Source organism: Chroicocephalus ridibundus, chromosome 14 (assembly GCF_963924245.1).
Source record: "Chroicocephalus ridibundus chromosome 14, bChrRid1.1, whole genome shotgun sequence".
In the NCBI taxonomy this organism is placed as follows: Eukaryota; Metazoa; Chordata; class Aves; order Charadriiformes; family Laridae; genus Chroicocephalus; species Chroicocephalus ridibundus.
In genome coordinates, this window is record NC_086297.1 from 1,170,187 (window position 1) to 1,192,339 (window position 22,153).

At 38.5% G+C, this 22,153-nt stretch overlaps 1 protein-coding gene across 4 annotated transcripts in view; it reads left to right on the forward strand.

Annotated features, from left to right (window-relative positions):
* The window catches only part of HELZ (helicase with zinc finger), a 90,266-nt gene that overhangs the window by 11,806 nt on the left and 56,307 nt on the right, over positions 1–22,153 (forward strand). For 2 of the 4 annotated variants that reach the window (XM_063351929.1, XM_063351930.1), the window contains exons 2-10: positions 5,951–6,178; positions 8,096–8,132; positions 11,489–11,613; positions 14,138–14,194; positions 15,026–15,074; positions 15,488–15,563; positions 18,524–18,722; positions 19,820–19,927; positions 20,256–20,553. In XM_063351929.1, coding sequence (XP_063207999.1) covers positions 5,969–6,178; positions 8,096–8,132; positions 11,489–11,613; positions 14,138–14,194; positions 15,026–15,074; positions 15,488–15,563; positions 18,524–18,722; positions 19,820–19,927; positions 20,256–20,553 — 1,159 coding nt within the window. In that variant the 5' untranslated portion in view covers positions 5,951–5,968. The remainder of the gene's footprint in view (positions 1–5,950; positions 6,179–8,095; positions 8,133–11,488; positions 11,614–14,137; positions 14,195–15,025; positions 15,075–15,487; positions 15,564–18,523; positions 18,723–19,819; positions 19,928–20,255; positions 20,554–22,153) is intronic. The other 2 variants (XM_063351932.1, XM_063351931.1) reach the window with 2 other exon arrangements.

Here is a 22,153-nt window from a genome sequence, read left to right on the forward strand (position 1 = left end):
CGGTATGTGTACTGACAAATGCAGTTGGTTTGCAAAGTCTAGAGAGATGAATTTCAGTGGCCCATCATTTTTAACTGTAATGTTGGCATGTTCACAGTAGCTAACATTTTTATTGTGTAGGGTACTCAATGTATTGTAATTAATCCAGATTATTAAATGAACCCAGATCTTTCCATACCTGTGTAAATTAATGTGTCTTGTTAGTCTTTTCCTGATAATTTTGAGGGAGAGGGAACTAGAAGACTCCTCAGTAACAGAGATTGTGTCCATGCCAACTTTCTGACTTCCCAGATACTACTTTTCTGCATTATGGAAACAACAAATTTTTGAGGCCTTCATATGTGAATTGCTTACAGCCCAGTTTTAGCAGTAGCAAATTTCAGAAAGCTCTGTGGTGTGTGTGTACTGCTAGTGTCTGTAGTTTAAAAAGTTTGGAAATGCTACTTTAGTGAAACCTGGAAAATACTGGATGGATCCTTGAGCAGTTAAGCTAATGAATGCAGTTTATGGCTTTTATCATTATGGGCAAGAAAAGCAAGTAGGGTTTTTCTCCTGCTGGTGAGTGATGTTTTGGTACAGTGCTGTCTCTCTGGCTGGGTAAACGGCATCACATGGCAGTAACTGATGGGGTGACTAACCTCTTGGTATCAATAAGAGGCTGAATTATAACTTCTTTCCCTGGGTGGACTTAAAAAGCTGGGTCTCTGTTGTCTGTCTCATTACACATTTTTCATAAAACCTGCAGCGTTTTTGTGACTCTTTTCACAGAATTCTGTGAAATTCAGTTCAAATTGACTTGAACTTGAAAAGTTACAGGGGAAGGACAGAGAAACCGACCTCAAAAATAAATCTAGTAGATCTCTTCTTGCCCTTTGAAAGGAATTGCTGGGAAGTTACGATATAACAGCTATCTCTTCTCGACGTGTTACCTGAATTTATTACATGTTTAAAACTTCTGTCTGGTTTGGTGGCCAGCCTTTCCAATTTGTGAGAAGGGCTAAAAAATCACAAAGGGTTGGGACACGCAGCATGGTCACTGCACGCATTTCCTTGGAGAGCGACAGGATGAGTTGAATTCCTGCCCTGCTTTCTCGGAGCCCGTGCCAGCTTGACCGCAATAGGCAATGGAACGGCAAACCCTTCTTCTCCACTCCTTTCCTGCAATACAGCGGGCTCTTAACTGGAGGACACAGCTGAATAGCTTTGGCTGCTTATTTCTTTGGGTGCTTATTTCTCACAGCAGAACTGTTTGAAGGGTTATGGATTGTAATGGGAGGCAGCTGGAGAGGCTCTTCCCCCTGCATGTTCCCCATGGCAATGGGTCTCATTCATTTGCTTCAGTTTGTGAATCCCAGGATGTGGCTCTTGAAGTATATTCAATTGACGGTAAATCCCTACCAGTCTCGCTGTAGGACTGCAAGTTGAACATCATTGCTTTAGCATAAATCTTTACAAGAGATGTTAATGTCTGGTTAAAATATGCAAATATTTACTGACTTGTCTACTGTTTGTCAGTTTGGCATGTGAGACCTTGGATCTGATCCTTCTGTCTTGGCAGACATTGGGAATTTTGCCAGTAACATTAATAGGAACAGCATTGTGCCCTCTAATCTGTTTGTTTATGAAGTACAGCGAGAGTTATCTGGCTAGATGCTTTACAGTGGATTGAAAAAGCATCTGTTGGAAATTTTTTAGGAACTGTCACATGCTTTAACTTATCATTATCTTAATGTATGGACCCTTTGATTCCACAAAATACATCAGTAAGCTGTGAAGCGTGAAAGTGCACAGTCATGAGTTAAACTGCTATGAAACACTAAAATTTTAGTTCATGGCGTTCTCTCCTCCTACATTGATTTTTAGTTTGAAGTTGGACTCATCAGACTGTGGAATAATTCTTCAAAAGCGTCCTGCGCACCAGGCAGGAGTAATGTTTACTTGGAAATAAATGACGGTGTAGATCACGTTGTTTATCACTCGTCTTCCTCAAACTGTCCCTTCTGCCCTTCCCAGCCCCCTCTGCGGTTCTGGAGGGGAAATGCGCGGTTTTATTTGGGGGTTAGATTTTAGTTACTCTTTTCATGTTTGTTTACAGAATCCGTTTGGAAAGAAGGAGACATACTCATTAGGATTAGTAAGCCTGAAAATCATTGCTTGTAGGGGAAAAAAGAAAAAAAAAAAAATCCCTCCCAGTTCATTGAAACAAACACCAAGGTTTAAGTCACACCAGTTGGAATTAGCCAGATCTTTTAAATGATACTTTGTGTAAGTTAAGCTGAGCACGACTTGGCCTTCAAAGAAATTAAGATCAGTAAGCTTTCTTCTACTGCAGTGTTTTTGAAGTATAGAGCCAGGATTTAGACCTCTGGATTAGCCAGTGAGGAGGAGTTGTGTAGACTTCTGTATGTGCTCCCGTCAACGTGATGCTTATGGTCAGATCAGGTGGAATTCACAGGCACTGTGTTTAAATATTTTACTCAAGTACATAAATTGGGAGCCTTTCTGTGGGCAGTGATGCTGCTGTGAAGTGATTCAAAGCTAAGAAATGCTTTCAGTTGACCCCTGATGATAAAGGCTCTGTTGATAAGATATTGTGCCTGTATTTCTAAGGTAGGTTCGCCTGTTTTGGGTGTGTAATTTTAGATAGTGGGAATATGCCTGTTTGCTGTTTCTTCAAAATTCTGAAGATGCATTAAGCTTTGCCATTAGAATAAATTGTTTCCCAAATTTGAATTTAGAATTCTTCTGCCATGCAGTTCTCCAGGCGCTTTTGAGAAAATTAACAATCCTGACATTTGTTTTGTTACATGCTTAGTATTTTAGTCTCAATTTTACAGACAGAAAAAGTGAAGAGCATAAGCTATTTGCTCGGTTTTGCAAAGAGAGTTGGGAATACAGTGCAGACTTTGTGACGCTTTAGCTTTCAGTTCTAATCTGTAATAATTCCTACTCTTGGAGTTACTGTAGAAATTCCAGTTTGAAATTTTTGAAAATAAACATTTATGGAACTCAAAATAAATTTCCTTTGACAAGTGTTTCCATTCCTTGGCTGTTAAAATATTAACTGTTCTGAAGTAATTTTAAACATGGGTAGGTCAGGTACTACAGTAGTCTAGGTTTTAAGAGAGCATGGTTGCAATTCACATTCACATCTCGATTGCTAATTTGGGTGCAGCTCAGAGCACCAAAACTAGGAGCATGGGTTTTTAAAGACCCAGCAGGAAGAGTTGAGTGACTCCAAGGAACAGTTCACAGCACATGGACTGGAGTCAGAAGTAGATGGTGCAAATACCCAATAAATGTGTGTGTTTGTGTCTGCAAATGGGATGGAAATGAAATCTGAGAGCCTCAGTGTATTGTTTTCCATATGTCGTCCACATACTGTTTTTCTTTGTTACGGTTAGATTTTTTTTTTTAAAAAACAAATTCCACTGCAGCGGCTCCTTATCTGTCACTGTGTCCTGTGCACTGTGACTTCAGTGGGTTTTTTAATTACACTCTGAAATACTGATAGTGTGACTCAGTTTAGCCCAGTTATCCAGACAGCCTGGTCCTGACTTCTCTTAACTCCACTTAACTCAATCCACGGGTTTTTGCTTAGAGTCCGTGATGTCCTCTGAAGTGCTCCCCTAAGCCTTCAGGTTGGCCAAAGAAATTGTGTGGCCTTTGCAGTATCGTAGGCCACTGCTGGTCTTGTAAAATCCCTCTTCTCCTCAGACAGGCTAGTTCAATATTTATCAAAACAGCCGGCATAAGGCAACTGATAAATAAAAATGTTCTTTTGGATGGTGCCATGTTGGAGAGAAGGGCAGGGTAATGTGGCTTTGAAATGCCTGTCCGCTCTGCTGGCCGGGTCGGTTGGGATGGGGTCTGTGTATAAACAGTTCTTGGGGAATAAACACACAGAAGCTCTGCTGAGACTTTTGGTCAAAGGAATTTTGGTTGTATGTCAGCCAGGAAGTGAGGAAATCAAAAGTACAGCGGAGTTCATGAAATCCTCTCTTTTCAGTCCCTTAGGAGGAAAACAAAATGTACACGAGAAAAACATCAATTAACTATTGTACTACTATTAAGCAAATCCTAGACTTCTAAGATTAAGTGTGGCCTAAAATGTTAGTGAAATGGAAATCAGTGTCATTTTTGATTGTATCTAGAAAGGATCCTTGCATAAACACTTAAGAACACCTAACATTCATATCACTGAAATATGTGCTTAGGTGGTCCAGCTGAGTATCTTTAATGTCAGTAGAATTACTCTATGAATGAATTGACTCATATGTATGGAAATGCAAAACCTACTTGACTGTTCATAGTCTCATTGAAAATGGGGACTTTTTTTTAGCAGAAAAAGAAATATCCGGATGAATGAGGTAATATTTTGAAAGGTCATTGTTAAGAAAGAGGCATATGTCACAGATGTGTGTCAGGATAACTGCAAAATATTCATGCTTGTGTTCCTTCGTTTTTGGGAAGATACATTGTTGTACATAAGAAATTTGTTTATAAATGTAAAAGGGAAGGTGGTTTAAGTCAAAATTGTCTTGAAAAATCAATGCTGCTTTATGTTTCTGTATTCATACTAAAAATAAAATTTTAAGAACGGAAGGGAACACATAGAACACTGTTGTATAATATGTGAAAAGTCTTGTTTACATTTCTACTGTATATTGGCTTAGGCTTGTGTTAATGAGGGAAGTGGGATAGTGAGTTATTTCTCATGTAAGGAAAATGCATTTATTTGACCTTCAGATTAACTTCTTGAAGTTACTTTACCTTAGTTTGGTTAAAAACCTAAAACTACAAAGTATAAAGGAAGTTTTTTAGCAGTGAATTTCTGAAGTTGGCTAAAGATAATTGTTCAAGGCAATCATAATAGTTGATATATAATCACAACTACTGATAGTATGCTGCTTGCTAAAAATGAAAATGGGAACTTTTTTTCCTCTTTCAGTTATCAGAACACGTTTTTGTGAAGTCAGCTTTGAAGTATAATGTCTCTAGGGATATGTATCATATATTTAAATATTATGTCAATGAAGGGAGAATGTAGACAGGGATTATAGAAATACTTTGCTTTTTTTTTTTCTGCCAGGTTGGACGGGGCTTTGAGCAACCTGGTCTAGCGGGAGGTGTCCGTGCCCGGGGCAGGGGGTGGGAATGAGATGGTCTTTAAGGTCTCTTCCAGCCTAAACCATTCCATGATTCTACTGGTGGTTTAGGTTGTGGATAACCATTTGTCTCAGTTTATTGGCAGATAATGTTGTCTGTCTTGTGTACAGGTTTTTATCAAAACTGTTTCAATTTTTTTTGCCCCTAAAAATATTGACTTTAAAATTATTTTAGAAGTTGTGCACAAAGGTGTTGGTGTGGCAGGGGTATCTAGGCTTTCGCAGACATACATGGAAATAAACCAAGAGAAGGAAGAGACAAGAGATTTCCTGTTGACCTCCAGTTCTCTCTCGTTCGTCCTTGCCCATCCCCGTTGGGCTTCACCCAGCCGGAGAGAGCGGCTCCTTCCCCTGAGAGTAGGTGAGAACGCTTGGAAGGGAAAGGTGTCATGGAGTAAGTGGCTGCAGGCTTGGAGAAAGAGCAGCTGGTGGATGAGTTGTATTACTTCTAAAGCAAAGGTTGTGTTGTCAGTGAAGACCCCGAAGCCTCTATGTAGGAAAGTGCTGACTTTAGAATTTGAAACCACTACTTATATTCTTAAAATCAGTCACGGGCTTAAATACCTTCTTGAATTAGAATCAAAACTGAAAGCTGGGAGCGATGGAAGAAAGACTGGGAAGAAGTTAGTCAACGAGAAAGCTTGGGATAGGAAATGTGACTGGCATCAAACGAAAGGGATGTGACACAGCACCTTGAGATGGGAACGGAAGTTGGTTGGCAAGTTGTCACTGCCATTATACAGCTAACCAACATTTTGTCATCCCCTCTGCCCCCACTCTAGGATTTCTGTCCCTGAGTCATGGCAGACAGAAGACCAGAGAAGGCATGTGAACAAGCATGTGAATCTCTTAAGCAGCAGGATTATGAAGTGGCAGTGAAGCATTGCACAGAGGCTCTCCTTTCCCTCAGCCAGTACCCCCCAGCTCACCTCCCGGAGCCATGCCAGGCACAAATCGACCGCATCAAAATCGAGACTCTTCTGTATAGAATTGCTTCCTTTTTACAACTTGTGAGTGTGACTCTTTACAAGTATCTAGTGAACTGGAAAGAGCAATCAAATATCTCGTACTGTCAAGATTTAAATAAAATTCAGCTTTTTCCTATGATTGGCATGGTGGTTTGCCACAGAATCCCACCTGCCGAAGCATATATGAGGCTTCTGTCTTGTAATTTTTGCTGATCTGTTTATTTTTCAGGATTGGGACCTCTAAGTAGTTTGAGTCTGAATCACAGTTCTGTAAAAGAATGAGGAAAAATACTTAAAAAAACCCCCAAAACCCAAAAACAACCAACCCTGTTTCCACCCCACCCCCCAAAAAAAAAACCCCAAAAACCCCAAAAAAACAACCCAAAAAACCAAACCACATTCACAAATATATTCCAGGAAGGCAAAATGTCTGGTTTTAGGGTATTATGTTTGTACAGTTTTGCTGAATTATGTACCAAGGTACCGTATCTTTAAAGAGCATGAAATTAAAGTTGTAAATCTGAACACTCAAATACCAAAGTTAAGAAATGCCAGAATTCAGGTAGCCAGTTCATACCTAACGTAGCTCCATTTGCACAGGCCTAACGTTAGTCTTTTAATACTTGATCATACACTAGTTTTCCACGGCTAGGCTAGAGCACATCTGGTGAAAGATGCAACTTTTAGACTCTGGCAGAGTTTCAGTGGAACTGTGAAAACGGCGGTCTTTGGAAAGGTTTGCAAATGCAAGGCGAGTCACAACCCTGAGCGACAGGTGATGCCCGTGCCCAATCCGTGCCCTTCCTCTAAAGCATCAGAGACCTTCACTTCTGAAAGGAAAGGACATTACAGGGCTTAAGAATAAACACACAACTTGTTCAATGCACCTACATTTTTCCTTACCTTTCTGTTTTGGAAATGTTATTACAGATTTACAGGGGCCTTGTCCACCCCAAATCTTCATGTATTGGGAATGAACAGTTTCATCCCTACTGGAAAAAGTTTGGCCAAGTTGTAAGACGTTGCTGGGCAGCTTTAAAACAAATCTTGCCCGTCTGATTAGGGAGCATTTTAAAGCATTCTTTAAATAGATAGCCGAATTGGACTATTCGGTGTGCAAAACAAGAATTGGGAAACTTCTTAAAATAAGATGTGACCTATCTTATGGCTCCTCAGGGGAAGAGGTTCAGAAATAACTAAGGTTATTATTGTTTTTTTCTTTAATGGAAGTTGTGTTGCTGCAGACTTGGCTTCTGAGAATTATTTACGTAGGCCGATATGCAGGTAGGTGCTTAGCAGGATTTCACACGTTTCTGACCTGCATGTCTTGGGGAATCCTGTGAGGCACCTATCTGGGTGTTCATCGTGGTGAAATTATTGCAGTAAGTCTTCAGGGACTTTGAAAAAATACTTGTAATCAAAACCTTCCTATTGAAGACTTGAATTATATAGATATTTGAAGGCTTATAAGTAAAAAGAAAAGAAAAAAAAAAAGAAAAAACCCTCCACATTTTCCTTCTTGTTTTACTAAATGAAATAATTTTTAAAATCACCGCTGACAAGACAGTAAAATAAAATACGTACCTTACAAATTTCAACAGCACCATGTTAGTGCAAGTTTTAAAAAAAATTACAGTAGCTAGAAAAGAAAGTTAAGTTTTTGTATTTTTTCCTAGGTGTTGTGACCACCTGCAAACGCATGTAAAACATATACATTTGCCCATTCATATTTCTCTTTTACAATGTTCATTTGCTGAGAATTTGAAAAAAAGGTCAGCATTCTAAGAATTAATTAAATTATATTTGACATGTGCCTGAAGTTCTTTACATGTTCCATCCAGGAAAAGATGAAGTAATGGATTCTAAAAAAATTTAAGAAACTTGTAATTCAAACAATGTAGTTGTTTATGCTAACTGGAATAACTGCCATTTTTAAACTTTTCATGTTTTACCTTTCAGAAAAAGTATGGGCAAGCAGATGAAGACTGTAGGCATGGTATGCTTATTTCTTTTTTATTACATAGTGTTATAAATTGCAGTCAGTTGTCTGAATTTATGAAACTGATGCCCAGATTTGTTAGTTTGCTAATGATGTTTTTTTTTTCCCATGAGTTAAAATTATGTATCTGCTTTTTTTCTAGATTTTTTTCCCCGGTTTTGTTTAGACCTCACTGTTTTGTAACTCGTTTTCAAGTACCAGAACTGAAATGCATGTCTTTGCCACAGGGGTGCTATTTGGCTAGTAGAAATTTTAGTATGCAAATGTAGGATGAATCGATGGTGGTAGGATTCTTGGGAGGATAAAGACAGCTGATTGTTCCGTCTCTTTTCCTAGGGGCATGGTGGATATTTTGGTTTACATTTTGAGACTTGATTCAGAGAAAATCAAGATGATGTACTTACATTTATTCCTATTTGTTAAAGCTTCCAAATGTGCATGTCACATGGAAGCTGAGCCTTTCACGTTTCACTGCCTTATTCAGTTGGGGTATTTTTAAAGGAATTAACCATCCTTCTAATGTTCTGTTATTCATATACAATGCAAGTGATTCAAAACTCTCTGAGAAGTCTTTGCTGAGTTTGGTAAGCGTTAGAACAGGATTTGTCAGTTAGATTTGGAAAGAAAAGGTGAGTAGATCCCACCTTTCAGTTTTTAGTTCCTTAACTACTCTTGAATGTTAAAGGAAGCTTCCTCAAACACAGTTTTGTAACAAAGACTGTGTGGTACGCTGTTCTGACATTCCTCTACTAGCAATGACAACCTTTATATCGTTCCTTTCTGGTTTAGTGGTGGTTTTCTTTGGGGGGGTAGGTTTTTTTATTTGTTGTTTTTTTTTTTTTTAATGCATTTGTCTTCACTGATACTCAAGTCGTAGTCTGGGGAATTTGTGGGGCTCTGCAGCCTGCTCGTGAAGGTCCATAAAACATAACTAAGAAAAGTAAACTTGCTTTCTGTGGGTGTAAAATTGAAGTTTAATAAATTTAAAAAGGCTGAACACTGCTTCGTCAGTACCATTCTTAAAATAGTTGGATTTTTTTTTAAAGCTGCTTCTTTTAACGGTTGATGTATGCCAAGGGTGTGATATTCTGACTAACCTCACAGTTGTCTTTCATGGTGGCAAGTAAAAGCAAGAGACACATGTGGAAAGATGAATGACGGTTAAAGGAGGTAGGAGGGAGAATGCTGTTTAACGAATAGTATTCTCATTGATGAGATCTGATGGGTTTGTCGTAGGGGTAGATGGGTGACGTTCATCTGTGAAACCTTTTCTTGGCATATGTGTCACTTATCAGTATCTCAAAGGAACTGTAATTTTAACTATTTTTCTTCTCTCAGTGGACGGGTATAGAAGTGGGTGGAATAGGAGCACTGATATCTGCTTTTTTTTTTTTCCCCTTCTTTAATTAAGTAGAGGAAACAGCTTTCAAATGTATATTAGTAACAAAGAAACAGCGTCCAGTTTAATGTTAATTTCCTTAATTCATGCCAACATGTTCTGCAAATATTTTTTCCAGAACTAAAACTGAGGACATTTTTCAACTTCTTAATGCCATATTTATGCATGTATATAAAAATGGTGTGTGTGTATTTGTATACACCCCCCCCATATTTTTATAAATATATGAATGAACCATTTGGTTGTGGTTCCCTGTTGTGCTGTTGTCAGTTGTAGCCCAGCATCTGACAGTTTAGAGTATCTGTGTTTATGGTCCTGAAAGGTCTTGGTTTTAGTTTTATGTTTGAAATATCCTTGGGAAGAAACAACCTTAGTACGGCCTACCTTATACTCACGCTTCTTGATACTCACAATTTTTTTGGTAGACAAAGCTTTATTCAAGCTGCTGTTCTGTCTTTTTACGAGACTTGACACGTTGCATACCTATGACAGTGTTTTATTTTAACCTGAATGATAGGTACGTTTTGGAATAGCTAGAGAAATGTATGTTTTTTACAGTATGCTGCTTGCACTGTTGCAAGGAAAGATAATGATTTACAGTCTGTTAAATTATTACACAAATCTTTACCAAAAGATACTGCTTAATGTGTTGTAACTTTTTATGAGCAACTGTATGTTTTAGCTTGGTCGATACTATGCAGTTAATGATATGGAATATCATAATTGGACATTTAATCTTTGAGGTTAAAATAGCAAACTGTCAGACATGTTAAAGCTATTTCTGGCACTGCTGCTTCTGATTTGGGAAGTAAGCGCTATTTTTGGAAATGTGGTCAGTAACATCAGAGTGGTAAATTCAGCCTAATCTTTGGGGCACTTTAAACAGGATTTAGTTACCATTTCATTTTGAAGAGATGTCTAGTGGTTTTTATGTAAATGTTTTGTGGGACTGATTTTTCTTTAGTCTTTCATGCGATTTCTGTTAATGATGTCAACGTCTGTTGAGTGAGGAGTTTTGATTTATTATTCTAAAATGTAATCCTGAAATTGTGGTGAACGTAAAATTCCTGTTAGCACTAACAGGAGCTGTTTGCATCTGCATGGGGAGCAGTATAAACACAGATGTTGATGTTGCCTGCAATAACAGTAATATATATTACAATTCCGTAATTTTAAACAACTGTCCAGCCTTCTTTTCAACTCACATGCTTAGCTTACTAGCTTTTTAGTCGCTCTGGCATTTCGTTTTCTGGACAGGTAATATATATGGTTAAGTGTTACTCCTGCTTGTCTGAAGCACGTCTATATCGTGAAATAAATCCTTTCACTATTGGAAGTGTCAATGAAAGTGTCTGGCTGGCTGGCTATCCGATCCAGTGCTAGAAAGCATTAGGAAAGTTTTCTGTTACATGGAGCCTTTAAATTTCTGGACTCAAACAATCGTTCCTATATCCTGCACTTTACAGCGTAAGTGAATAAAAGCCCTTTTAAAGTAGCAGGAATTGACCACGAGGAGGTTAGCTATATTTGGAAACGACAGGGCATGCTTTTTGTGAGCATGAATGGATCTTCCTGAGCATGTTTGTGTTGCTGAGAGGTTGTTGGTTGCTATTTTTTTTTCCCCCTTTCTGTGAAGAGGAGGTCCTTTGTGTCTGTGTCAGATATTTGAATTTACCCTTCCCACGTTCAATTTTTGCCTATTTTAGCCTGTAAACATTACAACCTTTTTGAGCTCATGTACAGCATTTCTTAGCTGGTGAGAGACAAGTTTCAATTTAATATTAGACAAGAGCAAGTAATACTTCCGTCACATCCAAGACTTGTCTCTCCAAGAAGCCATGGATTCAACCCAAGTTTCAGACATCGTTTTCATGTTAAAGGTGAAGGGAAACTGTGTATAGTTTATTTGAATGTATCCTGTGCTGAAGCTAATAGCTGCTGGTTTGTGTTGCAGTGCTGGGAGAGGGGCTGGCCAAGGGCGATGGATCTTTCCGTGCAGTGCTCTGCTGCATGCATCTTAAAGGGAAGCTGCAAATTGTGTCTAATGTTCTTTCCAAATCACTGATGGGTGAATCACTGGTAAGTGGGTTTGCCGCAATCTACATAATTTAAAAAGCAGTTTTGTATTTCCTTTTTTAAAAACGTGTTTAATAACGAACTTCTGAACATATGTTTGACTGGCAGGTTGCAAGAAAAATGATTTGTACGAAAAAGACAAAGTATATGGGTAGGCATATGTAATCGGGATACCTGGGTTGTTGCATTACCAGTGTTTCAGACTTGTTATGATTTTGAAAAGTTTTTTTGTTGTTGGCTCTGAATCCTCAGGGAATACAAAATAATTTGGACACTTGGTGCAATTTAATGGAATTATGCGAGTCTCAAACTTTTGTTTAGTTTTCTTAAATTACACCTGACACTGTTTTGTACGCACTGCAGGACGATTAGCCATCAAAGCAGGAAAATTATCAATACGACTTTTAAGTAACTGCCCCATGATAAGTTTTAAGACAGCATGAAAAGCTTTTCAGGAAATAAAAAAAGCCTTCCATTTCGAGACAAAGATAAGGGTTTGACTTCAGAGCTTCCATGTTATCCTTGAACTGTCAAAACTCGTAAAGATGCTTTTAACCCCATCCATGTAAGTAACTGACTCTTATGTGACTACTCATATGGGGAAAATTACGGACATTTATATAAGTCTCCAAAGGATAGTGTTCTTTTTATTTCTGTAATCTAGATTAAATAGCGTGCAGTTCATCACCATGAACTGCTGGTGATGCTAAACCCAGAACCGTGGTCATAGCACAGACGAGAGCAGCTCTGGTCAGACCTCCAGGAATGTGTAAAGGACGTCAGAAGGTGTTGTGGGAGAGCCTGTTACCTTGAAATTGGATCACGTCTCCCATATCTTAGTACTGAAGTTAACCAGTAGGTTGTTTTTAAGAGGGAGTTCTGTTTGTCTGTCTGGTATATATCCTGCCTTCCCCCTCCCCGCCTGGCTGTTGGCTATTGTTACATAAAGAACGGGGATATTTTTTTTGTTTAGCTGGTGTTTTCTAATGAAAAAATGTTTTGAGAAATTCCTGGTGAGGTCGAAGGAAACTTGCCTTCAGAAAAAAGTAGTCAAATAGCCAAAAGCTCTTTGTCACAGGAAATGTGCAGTGCCCTTGTTTTGAGCTATTGTACAAATAAAGGTGGCTTCATATATAATTCCAGAGTGTCGTCCCACAGCAGGATTTGAGAGGTTTTTACAAGCTTTCGGTTGTTAGACACAGTTGTTTTCAGTAGGAATATTAAAATCAACAGCTGATTTACTGACTTGTGCCATTGTCTGAGAGAAGAAAGGAAACAAAGTTTGGGAATGAATTTATTGAAGAGTTGGGATCCATCCAGTTTCCTCCCCAGTGACTTAAGAGAATGATTGTTGGTAACTTTTTTTTTTAAAAACTTGTTAATTTTTATGCTCTAATACGTTTAAGCTCAACAGGTTCAATTTGCAGCATTTCTGCTGAAGAAGTCAAAAATCATTTTGAAAAAAGCCGAAGTGTGAGAATTGTTGGGTGTGTAAGTTTTCAGCAGAGTAATTTCTGCTGCTCAGTAGCACAGTCAAAATGTGGAGAAGTCCAATAAATGTAGTGGCACTTAATTAAATTTCTGCAAGAGATTATTGAAATAAAACCCACAGGTCTGTGTTCCTTTAATCAAAGTTTTGACTTACATGAGTGTGAAACTGTTACACTTAGCTATGTATTTCAGATAAATTCAATTTTGAAAGATTTTTACTTCAGGTGTACTTGAGTATGCAGTTATTTTTAGTTACGTGGCTAATCTTTGCTCTTTAGTGAAAACTCCAAAAGTTACAGTCTACATCAGAGCAGAGAGAGTTATGAAACTGTAGAAATTGGTAATCTGTAAAGTAGATCCTTAAGAAGAAATTAATCCATCACTACAGCAGCAGTGACAGTTTCTTACGTTGATTCCTTTGGAGCTGAAGTGTTTCAGTAGATACCGCGTGTGGCTCATGCGGAGTGCTTCTCACCAGCAGCCTACAAAGTGCTTGGTGAAGGCAGTCGGTATCACTGTCCCCGTTTTGCAGACAGGAGACTGAGGCATGGGGAGGTGAAGTGACTTGCCGAAGGTCACCCAGCCACCAAGCTACAGCAGCGCATAGATCTCCTGAGCCCTTGTCCATTGGGCTGTGCTGCCCCCAGGGCTCCTGTGCGCCTGGAGTTCTGCTCTGGAGGATAGCAATCAATAAGTATTGTAGCTATTAATATTTGTCTTGAATGGCAGCTAAACTTCACAAGAAATAATTTTTCCCCAAGTTGTTCTACATATGCTGCTGTCCTGCATTGTCCTGGACTAATACTTGCTCAAAGTCTGGTGCAATTTTTGGCTAGTGCAAAATTCCGTTTTTTACTGCAGCGTTTGCTCAGTGTTATGTACTACATCATTTCAAATTGTGCATCGTAAGTCAAACTCATTTTTCCTTCTTGCCCTTCCTCTTGGAGGTGGTGCCGGAGGGATGCGCTTTGTTGCTGTGGTGTAATGGATGTGAAGGTTTATGTGTTTGAGGTATTAATATTCTTTCTTCCCCCAGAACGGGATGGTAACTAAAGATCTGACACGACTGAAAACACTTCTTGCTGAAACAGAGGTAATAATGAGCATATTATTGGGCAAACAATGAGCAGTACCTGAAGCAGCTGAAAGGCTTGTTTTCATGTATCCCAGGAGATCTGGGCCCACTATGAACGTACCAGTGGAAACGTTTTCGTTTCCCCTGGTCTGTTTCTTTACCACCTACCTATTCAGGAGCCTTTCATCGCAGTCTTGCATGACGTATGAGAAAGTAGAGAAAGATGCTAATAGATTGTTGATTGCCTTGAAGTAGCGAGTAGAAAGAGTTTATTTATTGTATTTTTCCCTGTTGGAAATGATTCTGAAGTAATAAACATGACTTAAGAAATTGGTTAACAAATACAAATGCCCTCTCAGTCACCTTTTTTTGTATTTGAGGTTAATCTGTCATGTCTGTTGGTTGAATTGCCACTTCCCTCTTTTTTCTTTTTTTCTTTTTTTTTCCTATGCTTTGTTGTTGATTTGGGCTTTATTTTTAATGTAGATTCAAAGCCGAAATACATCTCAGTACAGTTTAGACTTTTGGCCTTTTAAAGACTTTACTGCAGTCCACATTAAAACAATCACAGGGTGGAATTTGGTCTTGTAAAAATCTCTAAAATTTTCTTCTAACAATGAGTGGACTCAGCGTTCATGTCAGATTTCCTTTTATCAATGACTTCAGTCCACTTGTTCGGTTAATATGAAATTCATGGTTGTGACTGGAAGTGATTTCAGACTTCTGATTAATATTCTTGTATTGGTTGTTCTAAAACATGTTTTGACAGCAAAGAAGCCACAGCAGTGCTTGTTAATGAAATTGTTTTGTGTTCCTTTATAACTGTGGGGTTTTTTTATATGATTGTAGGCAGCTGGTAAAGTACCATCAGGATATCTTGTAGAAGATTTAGAAGAAGGTAAGTAACTCAATTCTAAAGCTGCTTCATTTTGTAATGGGAAGACTTGGATTCTGTTGACTGCTCAGCACTGCGTAGCAATCAAAAAGCAAAGAAGGGGGCTTGACCATCGTGATGAGCTCTGGGGACTGAGGTAGAATTATCTCATAATTGACTGAATTTGGAGGCAGAAGTTTCTATTTATTGGTCAAAGTCAATCAGAACCTGCCCCGTTCTGCAAATTGTTTGAAACTTGCCTTCACAGCCTTTGTACCTCAATTTGTTAAGGATTGAAAATTCTTGGTGGATAATTTAGCTTGTGTACAAATAGACTTTGGGTTGCTGTTTAGAGATATGGCTCCCTGGACAGTTACTATCTGACTCAGAAATACTTGCCAATTAAAAAAGTGACTGAAGTTTTGCCTACTCTGCAGGGTCCCGGGATGGCTGGCAGTTCCGCCCTCCACCCCGGGGAGTCACAAGCAGTGAAGAATATACACTATGTAAAAGGTAACGTCGTAAGTCGTTGCTTTATACCAACATTTTCCAAGGGATCATAGTACGTCTTTTATTTAGCTGCTGACAGAGTGGTTAAGAGGTCAGGAAAATGAAAGTACTTGTTAAAACAGGAGTTGATCCATTCACAGATTTTTGGAAGGGTCAGTTTACATGGAAGCACCTCAGTTTATACGTGGAATCACTAGCTCAATTTTTTTGGTTCGAGGACCATTTTTCTAGTGACAGGTCAGCACCTATCTTTTTCCTCCACCTTTTCTAATTTGTATCGTTTTGAGAGATGTGTAAAGTTCCCACAGCCAACGGTGTTAACAAACTGAAGCTCAGTGAAGTGTGCTTTGACAGCAGATAGGGCGCATGCCTTCAGATAAATGGGCTTTGTCTTTGGCGAAAAAAAAAGTTTGTAGAATTTCCCTCTGGATCTCATTATTCCCATTTTGCGTAAGCTGCAGTGCACAGAGGTGAACTGCCGTGCTGAAGACCCAATGGCTTGTATTGGAGTTTCTCCTCCTTGTCTTTTTCAGTTTGCTAGTCAATATTGCCTGTAGTTTGTGTTGTTAATCTTCATTCCTTACCTAAAGCTGTGTTAGTATATATGGGAAGGAACCATCATGATGCACTTGATTCTGCCATATATTTAACTGATGCAAATAAATTGTTTTACAAATGCGAGCAGGAATCTGACCTGCTTTTAAAATGACATGACTGAATTGCTGAATTTGGGTTACTTCTGGCGTGATTTTATAGAGATGCTAAATCTTAGCAACGCTTGTTGACTTTTATCTTATCTGGTGCCTATTCAGCAGTTTTTAAAAAGCAGATATTTACAGTTTTTAGCTTGTGATGATTTTCTGTTGAGTGGCATCTATACCATGTTTCCACCCATTGCTCTGAAACAGTTTTCCCACTGAAGCTGTAATGAGCTTTATGCACGCTGTTAACCCTTACAGTGAGAAGGATGTGCCTTACTCAGCAAATCCGTATGAGCAGTGTCGTTCTGACCACGGACTAAAGATTTTAGTTCCTTAGGACGAGGCAGTTGCAGGTACCGAATATGAATTTTTCAAGCTGTGGTTTATTTTTCCCGTGTGCCATAAAGCAGTAGGAGCACAGCATATTTATTCTAGATAATGAAGCTATGGAATTGCAGGAGGTATTAAATAAGAAACTAAAAATGAGAAAAAACAGTGTTAAAAATATGAACAATAAGAACTTGGAAAAATTGCATAATGATGACAAATTTTAAAGTAATATATTTTCCTGTTAAATAATGAAAAGGAAACCCACTTGATTTTAAATCTGCTGTGTAGCTAATAAGAACAGATCACCATATGCTTCCATTCCGTTTACTTTGGGCCATGAAAATCGTAATTGTACTTTAGCATTCTAATGCAATGATGAATTGGAAAATTTACAATAAAAACACTGAAATTGACTGCCAGGAAAAATATTTTAGTTCAAAATATATTAAGGAACATAGCTTGAGAATGCCTTTAGTAACATTGTGATATGTATCATGCTTATTTTATTTATATTCTGGGCACGCAAACCTTTAAATACTTACACTTTTCTTAAAGGAAAAAGTGTATGCTAAATCAAATTGTAACCACTGATAAAAGTGTGGCCTAGATATCCAGGTGCCTTTGGGTGTTGTTTGTTTTTGTCACATAGTTCAAAGTTGATATTCTGATTCATCTTACGTTACATAGTACATGTGCTATGGGAAGGTTACTCAGCCACTGATCCCCTTCCGCTGTCTTCATCAGTGGTGTGGGGTCCTGACTCCCTGTATTAATTTACTCTTGGTGCGTCCTTTCTTTTTTACAGTAGCTCATCGCTGCAGGAAGAGATTCTTTGTTTAAGTATATGCATAGATATCCACCTGAAATTCAAATACAGTTATGTTTACAGAGTTTCTATAAACTTAATATCGTGGCAGAGATCAGCCTGCTTGGCTTTATTTGTAATAAATGTGATGCTTACATTAACTCTTTGTAGTCTCCATATGCAAAACAAACCAACCAACCGGCCTCCTGGCCTGGTGTGTGTTCTGGGTATCCAGTACTTTCTTAGTACCTTCGGAATATACATCCCCCCCCTCCATTTTATTCTTAATTTTGTCATACATTTTTTGAAGTGCTTCAGTTTGAAAAATAATGCTACTGTCTTGTGTTTTATAATTTTAATACAAGGTTTAATTATAAAAATAGTTCCCAAGTTATACAGGTGTTTGCCCACACTTGCAATGAATTCTGGGAACTCGAACGATTAAATTGCATACAGGCTTTGGAATATCATTAATTTTGATGCATCAGCACATGCCATTAAATGAAAAATGTACTTTAACAAATCCTTAACCTCTGCAAAAATAGATCCTTTTAGACTGATCCACGCTTTACAAAGAAGAGGATTAACCCTTTTCCTTGAGAGACGATTTCTGCGTAGGTGTATTTAGTAGAAAGGACCATGTGATGTCACTGTTGCTCCAGGAAAAGCTGCTGAATGAGTATTTATCAGCTAATAATGTAACTGTTGGAGGAAATTTGCTATATCTTCCCTTTGCCCCTGATTAACAGTGTTTTATTGGTATTAATACAGTGCCTAGTCATTTCAGGGATGGTCCGTGATCTCATTGTGTTAATTGCTGTACAAACACTTGATTCTTCCTTCTTTGAAGCTGGAAAATTCATAAGAAGACTTGTGTCCCCCTGTGTTTCAAAGAAATTTGGTATACTTTTCTGGACTTTGCAGTAAGAGAGGCTGCTGTCTCTCTTACGAAACGCTGCATAGATGTATGTATTTCCAAATTAGGTCACATGGACCAAACTGCCTTTAGTTCTGTGAGAGACTTAAAGAATGTCCTTCTGGCTTCAAAAGTAAAATTTTGATAAATTTCTTTTTTTAATTGGAGACCGAAAAGTTCAAGGCATAATCGTTTTTCCTATTTTATGTAGATTTTTAGAGCAAGGGATCTGCAGGTACGGTGCACAGTGTACTTCAGCACATTCCCAGGAAGAGCTAACAGAATGGCAAAAACGATATGCTTCCCGCTTGATCAGATTAAAACAGCAGAAGGAAAACAAACAATGTTCGGGCAGTTATATGGAAACCTTGATTGAGAAATGGATGAATTCGTTATCTCCTGAGAAAGTGGTAAGGAAAATATACTACTTCCCTATGTGCTCATATTTAAAACTAACAGATGAGCCTGTTTTTGGCCCTTAACTATCAGAGCTGGTCGAATTACTCCTTACCAAGAAATTGTCCAACCGATTTGCTCCTCTTTCCATCCTGCCCTATGTCTTCTTGCAAAGATACCGGAGACTTAAGTTGATGTCTTCAAATGTACTCGTTCTTTTCAGAAATTCAGTAGAGTTTGTGAATTACAGCTTATGGTTTAATCGCAGCTTGTTCATTTTGCATATTTACTATTCCCAGTGCAGGATGGGTCGGCCAAGTCTCGTGGTATTGTTCCTGTTCCTTGTCTAGATGGCAGAGAACTCTTTAAACTGGAGAAAAGTAAATGGCGAAGCTTTCATGACTTAGTGGAGAATACTCTTGTTTGTGCGTGGCTCCTCCTGCAGCTGCAGGCACTTGTATGAAGAACAGCCAATTCCCCAAATGTTCAAAAAAGTTAGAATACTGAAGAGTGCGGGGTATGGATATGATCAAACTTAGCAGCTGTTTGGAATTCCAAAGAACGTTTCTGTGGCATTCGACCAGCTCTACTTACCACTGACCCTAAGGAGTTTTCGGTCCATCTATTGTTGATTAAATCTGGGAAGAGTGGGCTTTATGCAAAATGCATTAATGAGCAGAAAGCCTGATTCTAGTTTCCTGGTGTCTCATTGATGTCAGTGAGATCTGGGGTCTTCTGCAAATGCAATCTTTGGGCCTCATTGTATCACGTCCTTCTTTCCAAATGGAATCCTGTTCGACCTCAAACATTTACGATTAAGTTGGCTTTTGAAAATCGAGTGCTGTGGTTAATTGCCCTTAAATGGGCAATTCTTTGCTTACATGGTGTGATCTAGTAGCTTTGGCTTGCGTGTCTCTCTGAATTAGCACATATTTTCATTAATTCCTGTGCAGGCCTTGCATCAATCCTGCACAATCTAGGAAACCATTCTTTCTGCTTTCTGTTAAAAGATGCTACCTTTTCTATTAAAAAATACTACCTTTTCCTGAATGTTTTTATTTTGATTCTGTCTGTAGAAGTTTAATGTTATCTTCTTTTTCTTTTAATCTAGCTTAGTGAAAGTGTAGAAGGAGTGAGAGTAGAACATAATCCTGAGCTATCGGTAACTGTCACCACCAAAAAGTCTCATCAGACATGGACGTTTGCTCTCACTTGTAAGGTAGGACTACTTATCTTTTGAAAGTGAGTCAATAATAACTAGAATGCAGCCCATAGCCTGCCTTTTGCAATTAAGATTTCAGTTGCGTAATTTTTTTTAAAAAAGAGAAACTTCCTAGCACCGTCCCTTCTCTCTCTCCTTTCCCAGCAGCTCTGGTGATTATGTACCGACTGCCCAGCTTTCTGGAAAGCAGGCAGGACTTGAACCTGCTCTAAGAAGTTGAGAGTTCGTATAAGCTCTCATTATCTGATTGCAAATTAAGATATTCCTGAAATAATGTCAGTTTTCCAGTGTACTGTCATTTCAACCTTTGCATTTTTTTTTATAGCCTGCAAGAATGCTGTATCGAGTGGCATTGCTTTATGATGCCCATCGTCCACATTTTAGTATCGTTGCAATATCTGCTGGAGACAGCACTACCCAGGTATCACAAGAAGTTCCAGAAAACTGTCAGGAATGGATAGGAGGAAAGATGGTCCAGAATGGAATAGATCATTATATATACAAAGTCAGTATAGCCTTCAACACAGAAATCTTTGGAACTTTTCGCCAAACTGTTGTGTTTGATTTTGGATTAGAACCAGTCCTCATGCAACGAGTAATGATTGATGCTGCTTCAACTGAAGGTAATATATTAATTTTTTTTCTTTTTAATAGTGGAAATCTTTCATGCCATCTCTTTTCTTTTTACGTTTCTGGGCAGAACAGCATCTGTATCAACAGCTAGTGAATGTCTTTTACTGTATGTTAGGTTCATCATATGTGTGAATATAAATAGTGGACAAAAGCTTCAGAGGGTGTAAATAAGGCAGATAACTGGAGTATGACTATTACTCTGTGTTGGGATAAAGCTCCTAAGTCTTGCCAGAATGGTGGGAATTTCTAGCTTGGTATGTGTCTGAAGGAAGCACTGGAAGTTAAACTATGTTTAAGTTTTTATAATCGTTCTTGTATCGATGGAAACGTTAAACACATAGAAGAAGGTCAGTAGAGAGAGGAAGTGTTTCTGTATAAGAATACACCTGGTAATTCATCCGGCAGACTATTTGAGAAGTTGAGTTTTTTATTTTTTTTCCCCTTGCACTATCTAAGTAGTGTTGTCAAAGGCAAGGGGCAAAGTATAGGCTTGTAATTCAATGAATTGCTGTTGACATGAATTTTGAAAATGTAAAGGAAGTGTAACTATATTTTTGTGTGTGTTCAAGTCAAAAGAAAAATTAACTACGTGTTACTGTAAGGGTTGTGTTCTGTTTATGAAATTGATCTGCGCCTCTCAGTTCAAACCTGAAGTAACTCCGTTATCAAAAAGACGTCAACAAATTGAAAGATGTTCGAAGAAGTGCAAGAAAGAAGGAAGCACTTTGATTTATGGTAAAAGATAAGAGAGCTAAATATAGGTCACTAGGTCGCTTGGCAGCAAGCAAGGGGGTGGGATAGAGTGTGGTAATTTTTTATTAAAATTGGAGACATACAACCACCAAAGAAGCAGAATTGTAGCACTGGGATGTAAGCACGAAGAAGAAGAAGGAAAAAGAAAGAAAAAAGATTCAATTAAGAAAACAGCAGTTTTCTGTTCCTGGCCTTTGTTTTCATATTAACAGGTTAACATTTGCAACACAAACAAAAAGAAACTGTAAATAGCAAATACCAAAGATCATGAACTGATCTTTCCAGATGACCCAAGTAGCTGTAGCCAAGAGCAGAAAGACTGTACAAGTTGTAACGTCTCTGGAAGCAGAGAATATTGCATTGCGAATGAGAAACTATACTTAGAAGCAAGGCTGTGGTCTTTTCAGGAACTATTACATGGTCTCCATGTAACAGTATGGGTAATCACCGCTGACAGCCTTCCTGAGACATGGAGTTTGTGGAGAACAGGTGTCCTTTTATTGTAAACCTGCTTAAGATCAAGAAAACCAAACCATTACTTATTTGCAAAGTCGGAGTTACTGTCAAACCAGTCCACGGTCTTGGCCCTTGTTGGTGTGAGCTAACTCCTAACCAGAGCAATACAAGGAGCAGCCTGTTCCAAGTCCACGTGGAGGTGACGGATGAAGCTGAGATAGCACTTTCTGGCTTTAGTTACTGATACTTCCTTTTCACATGTTGCTTGTCTGTGAGCAAATGGATACTGAAGTCTTCAAGCAGGTTGTTACTAATATTTAATTCAAATGAAAAGAGCGCTAGGCGCTTTTCGGGTAAGCGTAAGTACAAAATCCCGGGCTT